Here is a 6740-nt window from a genome sequence, read left to right on the forward strand (position 1 = left end):
ATTTCTATTCTCTTTTATTTTTAGCAATACTGGTACCTCGCTTTTGGAGTGTGGAAACTGGTCTATTATTTTTGGTGGCCGCCTCGCTAATTGGACGTTCCGTAAGTGATATTTGGATGATCCAGAATGCAACAGTAGTGGAAAGCACAATCATACATATGAACAAAGCTAAATTTAGATCGGCATTGCTAAAATATCTCGCCGCTTTGCCAATGGTGAGTAATGAGTAAATTATTCTTTACTGTTACAATAATATTGTATATTTTCTTCTTTATAGATATCTGTGGTCACGAACATCCTAAAGTGGAGCTTGGGTGAATTGAAATTGAGATTCCGAACAAATTTGACACATCATCTGTACAATCAGTACTTATGGTAATTATGCAAGTACATCGAACTGTTAACGCATTTTTGCGCTATGCCTGTTATAATTTCTCGCGGTAAAAATTTTGTTAATTTAATCAGGCATAGAGAAAAAGGTTTTACATTGCATGAAAGTCGGGCCTATGCAACCGAAATGACCAAGATTTATATCTTGCGTAGGGACTGTAACTCCAACAGCATTCCCAAAAACTCGGGGTGACTTTTATGCCGTTTCAACTACAACAAAATGCATTATGAAATGTGTAAATTTAGAAATACCATTTTTCCCCAATTTTCCAGCGGTTACACATACTACAAAATGTCAAATTTGGATAATAGAATAGCGAACGCCGATCAACTTCTTACCACTGATATCGATAAGTTCTGCGAAAGTGCCACAGACCTGTACTCGAATATCAGTAAGCCCGTGTTGGATATTTTCATCTACGTCTATCGTTTGACGGTCAATCTGGGTGGCAAGGTAAAACCGATTGATAGCCTAGACCAGCGAATGGCCATGTTTTTATGCAACCCCTTTCCTTCTTCTTCAAACTAGACACCTTCAATACTTATGCTGTATTTGCTGTTCGCTGGCATCGTTCTAACACGGTTGCGACGCCCAACTGGACGTCTTACAGTTGAGGAGCAAAAATTGGAAGGTGAATTCCGCTACGTGAATAGTCGTCTCATAACGAACTCCGAAGAGGTAGCCTTCTATCAGGGCAATACACGCGAGAAGCTAACGCTGCTGGCCAGCTATTCGAAATTGCGTGCACATCTGCGTAAATTCCTGGAATTCCGCGTTAGCATGGGCATTGTTGATAATATTGTGGGAAAATGTGAGTATAATTAGCAGCGTAGGTTAAAAAATCGATCAACTTTTTTGTTTATTTTTTTTTACTGCCATTTTAATAAAAAATTTCGTTAGATTTTGCGTCAATTGTCGGATTTTACGCTGTTTCAATTCCTTTCTTTGCCGAAAACCATCCCTTACTGTCGGGCGAAAAAAGCGGACAGCGATTGCAGGTGCGTTGAGATTTTAAGTTTTTAACTTCAGAATTGCTTAACCTACTCCAGGCACTTTTAATTTATATAATATTCGTGTAATATGCATATTTTGCACGAGTTACTTTCAGTCTTTATTATATCCTGCAAACTCTTTATTGCCGCTTTATTAGTCTTAAAAATCGTAATTTATTTAAATATACGTTATTCTTCTTGTTTCCCAGGCTTACTACACTTACGGCCGCATGCTGGTAAAGTTAGCTGAGGCTATTGGCCGTTTGGTTTTAGCTGGACGTGAAATGTCTCGCTTAGCTGGTGAGTTGTTTTACTCCTGCTAATTAACTGCTTTGCGGCATTTCTAACTGCTTATTACACCCCGATTTCTCCTCAAGGTTTTACGGCGCGCATGACCGAACTAATCAAAGTTTTGAGTGATCTAAACAAAGGACGTTACGAACGCACAATGGTGAATAACATCGTAAATGGTGATAATGGTTTTGGGCCAAATAAAGGTGTTATGACCTTCGTTGATAATATCATCAGGTTCGAAAAGGTGCCACTTGTTACACCCAACGGCGATCTGTTGGTTAAGGAGCTAACCTTCGAAGTTAAGTGAGTAGCATAATATACCCCAAAATATTTTTCTTCACTCAACTCAACTCCTTTTAGATCTGGCATGAATGTGCTGGTTTGCGGCCCAAATGGCTGTGGTAAGTCTAGTTTATTCCGCATACTCGGTGAGCTGTGGCCAACATGGGGTGGCAAATTGACGAAGCCGCCGCGAGGAAAGCTCTTCTACATCCCTCAGCGTCCATACATGACACTGGGCTCGTTGCGTGATCAGGTAAGAGCTGCTATGAATTTGCTATTTTAATGAACAGTAGAGGAGCTCACGATTTATAGCATTGCAGTTTAGGTGTAAAGTTGTTACGTAGCAACCTAGCATCTAAAATGCTACTCGCTCGCTTTGCGACGCGTTAAAGCCACTTTTGCGTTATTGCTGGTGGAAGTTGTGTTAGAAGTTTGTTTAGACAAACCTTAAAACTCTTTTTATAATTAAATTTCGGTTTTTGAGTGGAAAAAGTAAAAAAAATATTAAAAATGTATGTCAACTAAAGCTCTGAACCATATGGGACTTCTCCTTCTACGTTCCTACGACAGTCGGGTGTTCTACGTAACCGGATTACATCTGGCCAAGGACTATCACTCCAGCAACAATCCCCAAAAACTATTTGTGGAATTTGTATGCTGGTACAACAACAGATTTCTCCACCACTCAGAAACGGCTGGACGGATTTAGATGAAATTTGGCACGCGGATCGCATATAACTCTGAATATTATTTGGAATATTTTTAGGTTTTTGAAAAGATGGCTCCCTAGGAATATAGTAACACGGGTGAAAGAGAAAGAAAAGTTTCACTTCAGTTGGGCGTGGGATCCGCATTAGGGTGGTCCAAAAAAGTGATGCACTCACCCTCTAGGAATGCTCTATACCGAAAAAAATGTACCTGTTTTTTATATTTCAATCGAAAAATATTTAGCATCAACGCTAGCTAGCAACTTCATTTTTACTTGACCAAGATGCATACATATTAGGGATGCCAATCCGGGATCCCGGCGTTTTTGAGGTCCCGAAAATCCGTGTCTGGGACAATTTTTCCCATCAAGAATTTGCATGCAGGATTGTGGCACACGGTTGCATTTGTTTCAACATTAATTTGAATCAACAGTTCGTTAAATTGATGTAGGAAATCCGACGTGACTTCCACAAAGAAATTGAAGCGTATGTTGAAGAAAGTTAGAATAAGGACAAATATACGTATAGGTCCTGTTTTGGTTTCCACCTGAAATAATTTAAAAAATTTATTATGGTCGAAATGCAACCGTAGACGCCAATTGGCAGTGAAGCTTGCAAATGTTTGCTAAATCCTGTTCGCGCAAAACTTAGTAAGTTTCTCTCTTTGAGAGAGTAAGATACCTTATTCTCTGAATCTTGTTACTGGCTAATTCTTACTGGCATTTGCATAGCGAACAGAGCTAATGTTTCCAGCAGAAATTTGCAGCTCTCTATCACATTTTTCTCTCTCAATTTCCCCTACTTTGCAAGTTTTTTGGATACGAGAACGCAAAACCAGTAAAAGTTTTCTAAAACTTTTGATAGCTTTGGGTACGAGTACACGCCTTATGTTAGGAACACTTTCTTTTAATTATATAAATAATACAATTAAATTTTTTTCTTGCGTAGATAATCTATCCACACACACGCGATGAGATGGTACGCAGCGGCAAGAGCGACGAAGACCTAATGAAATATTTAGACATCGTACAGCTCACCTATTTGGAGCAGCGTGAGAATGGTTTGAACGCCATTGAGGATTGGATTGATGTCTTATCTGGTGGCGAGAAGCAACGAATTGCTATGGCGCGTCTCTTCTACCACAGTCCACAATTTGCCATTCTCGATGAATGCACGAGCGCGGTTTCAGTCGATGTAGAGGGTCAAATGTACAGTTATTGCCGCGAGGCGGGCATTACGTTATTCACAGTGTCACATCGCAAATCGCTGTGGACGCATCACGACTACTATTTGCAGTTCGATGGACGTGGTAGCTACGAATTCGGTCCAATTGATCAAGCGAAAGAGCAGTTTGGCTCGTAAAAATTTAAAATAAGCAAGGACAAATACTACATTAATTTATGTAGATAAAATACATAGTAACAATAAAGTCAATCAGTAAAAATGGTAGCATCGCCAGCGTCACCTATGTACACCTACATAAATAAACTGTTCATGTGGGAACAAATAGTATTGCCGAAATGATTCCATTTGTACGATAAATTTTGTTTGTATTGTATGATTTGAGGGCTATAAGCGCATACTTAAGCACTTTTTGTGGTTGTATGTGCTTGAATCGGTTCGGAAATCGAAAGAACATGTTGTTATAAAGTTTTAAATACATTTTATTGTTAGGTGTCTAGGTGCGAAAATGAAAACTTTTTTTAGTATATTAAATGGTGATCTTTTATAGCTTAAACTATTACTTTATTTTACTTTAATTGCTTTATAATAACATTTCGTTTTTGCTTAAATAATATTTGATTGCCTAAGTTGTGTGTATGTATTTGTAAATCGGTGCTGGAGGCAAAACTGCAGATGCGGGAATAATGTACTGCAACATATTTTATTGTGTTTGTTTATTTTTTAGTTAACTATTATTTAATTCAGTTCTTAAGCTTATTTTCAAAGGGTAGTCATGTTAACTCGTAAACCTCTCGCATATTTTCACATTTGATATCAATCGATCTTTTTCTCTAGACAAAAGAATTTTGAATTAAATACATATTTAAATTTCTTATATAGAATTTGATAACCGCCTTTTGGATCTGCGCAGAGTATATTAGTTTTTATGCATACCCTAACAGAGTAAATACATGTGTATTTAAATTTGCTTTTGAAAACCGCTATCAAATTTTAAACCATAAATTATGCAACAACAGAGAAGAAAATACATATTATTGTACATATATAGCTCTTCTTGTATGCATACATGTATGTACATACATATATATACAAAAATCAATTTGTGTAAGCCATAAAACGATAAATAAAAGAAATTTTATGAAAAATTTTAGTTGTAATAACTTTTATTAATTAATTTTTTCCAGGAAATATCCCATGTGCTCTGCGATCAATACCAATCAATAAATATAAACTAGAGTGCCAGCCACTGTCGAAATTCGACCGTACTTCTAGTTTTTTAACACCCTTGGAAAGGTTTTCTAACTTAGCCCGTCGTTTAACTTATAATGTGCAAAATTACTTGCCGAAAAATCTCCTGCTTTCGAACTAAACCTTAACTTGAATTTTTTAAATCTTTGAAGGTCGTAGGCAGGACTTGGAATATAACAGATAAATTCCAGTTTGTCGATAAATTTCGATAATTTGATACATATCGGTAATTCAATGAATTTCAAAAACACTAAAGTCCCTAAACACAACAATAAATATTGATAACTTGATAAATTTCATTAACTTGACAAATTTCGCTAACCCATACGTTTTTTATAGCTCGATATCTATCCGCAAATTTCGACAACTAATTTTCTGTGTCTACAAATTTCGACAACTCAATTAACATTGGTCAATTTCAATAATTTTACACGTTGTTATAACTCAATAAATATGGACAACTCGATAAATTTCGATATCTATAACTTCGATGACTCGATAAATTTCGGTAATTTGATAATTTTCGATAACAAAATTTTTTATAGCAGAATTTATTTCAATTCCTATCGAAAAAATAAGTGCACCTGAACCATATTGAAGAAGTGGAAGTTACGTTACTTATTTAGAAGTTGTCAATAAAACCACAGGGTAGTTAATATAATTTTATAAGCTCAAGGTTATATCTTATCTTTTTTCTAACCTTATCCCAACCCAGACCCGTCGAGAGGGTAGGAATGGGGGAATCCTCCTCGGGTCCGGGCTTTCTAAGGGGCCTGAAATATCAGAGCCATAGCTTGTTATTAGTATTTTAAAATTTAATTTTGAAAGAAAACAATGCGCATGCTTTCAGTAACCACGTTAATCAATACAGAAACAAATATTTTTCCATGTAATGCGATTTCATTTGATGTCAAATCATGTGATGTCATGTTATATGATGTTATATCATGTGAAGTCATGTCATACCGTATGATGTCATATAATATGATGTCATATCATGCGATGTCATGTCATGTGATATCGTATTATGTGATATCATATTATGTGAAGTTATGTCATGTGATGCAATATCATATCATGTGATATAATGTGATGCGCTATCATATAAGGTGATCACATGTCATGTGTCGAATATCAAATCGATAACGCTGTCGATAACTTTGTCGATAAATATACCATATACCATAAATAATAATATCGATTATTACACCGATAACAATATTTATAACGTTATCGATAACAATATCGATTATTTTATCGATAACAATATCGGTTGTATTGACAGAAGTATCCATTATTGTATCGATAACAACATCGATTATTATATCCATGGCAATATTGATTATTATATCAATAGCAATATCAATCTTCATCCTCATATTTTTCTTCATATTTATCTTTATTTTTGCATATTCCAGTTCACCTTTACCTTATAGTGTTCAAATTAACCTTGATCGTCGTTTTATCCTTTATCTTTCCGAATATTTGTTTTTGTTTTTATTTTTACATTTACCTTTAACCTTTTCTTCGTCTATGTACGTACTGTCCTTTACTTTCCTTCCTGTATTGGGCTTAATCTCAGTCTTATTCTTAAACCCCTTATTAGCACTTTTTTGTTTTATAGCGAGGTTTTAGTGATTT

The 6740-nt window shown here is 35.8% G+C and overlaps 1 protein-coding gene across 1 annotated transcript in view; it reads left to right on the forward strand.

Annotated features, from left to right (window-relative positions):
- LOC118733941 (ATP-binding cassette sub-family D member 3) overlaps positions 1-4190 on the forward strand; it is a 55929-nt gene extending 51739 nt beyond the window's left edge. The window contains exons 3-11 of the mRNA XM_036463583.1: positions 25-215; positions 278-375; positions 664-844; positions 920-1202; positions 1292-1389; positions 1593-1683; positions 1761-1980; positions 2038-2212; positions 3615-4190. Of these exons, the coding sequence (XP_036319476.1) occupies positions 25-215; positions 278-375; positions 664-844; positions 920-1202; positions 1292-1389; positions 1593-1683; positions 1761-1980; positions 2038-2212; positions 3615-4028 (1751 nt within the window). The 3' untranslated portion in view covers positions 4029-4190. The remainder of the gene's footprint in view (positions 1-24; positions 216-277; positions 376-663; positions 845-919; positions 1203-1291; positions 1390-1592; positions 1684-1760; positions 1981-2037; positions 2213-3614) is intronic.
- The last annotated feature ends 2550 nt before the right edge of the window (positions 4191-6740 follow it).

Source organism: Rhagoletis pomonella, unplaced genomic scaffold (assembly GCF_013731165.1).
Source record: "Rhagoletis pomonella isolate Grant_MI unplaced genomic scaffold, Rhpom_1.0 Rhpom_scaffold_00002, whole genome shotgun sequence".
NCBI lineage: Eukaryota > Metazoa > Arthropoda > Insecta > Diptera > Tephritidae > Rhagoletis > Rhagoletis pomonella.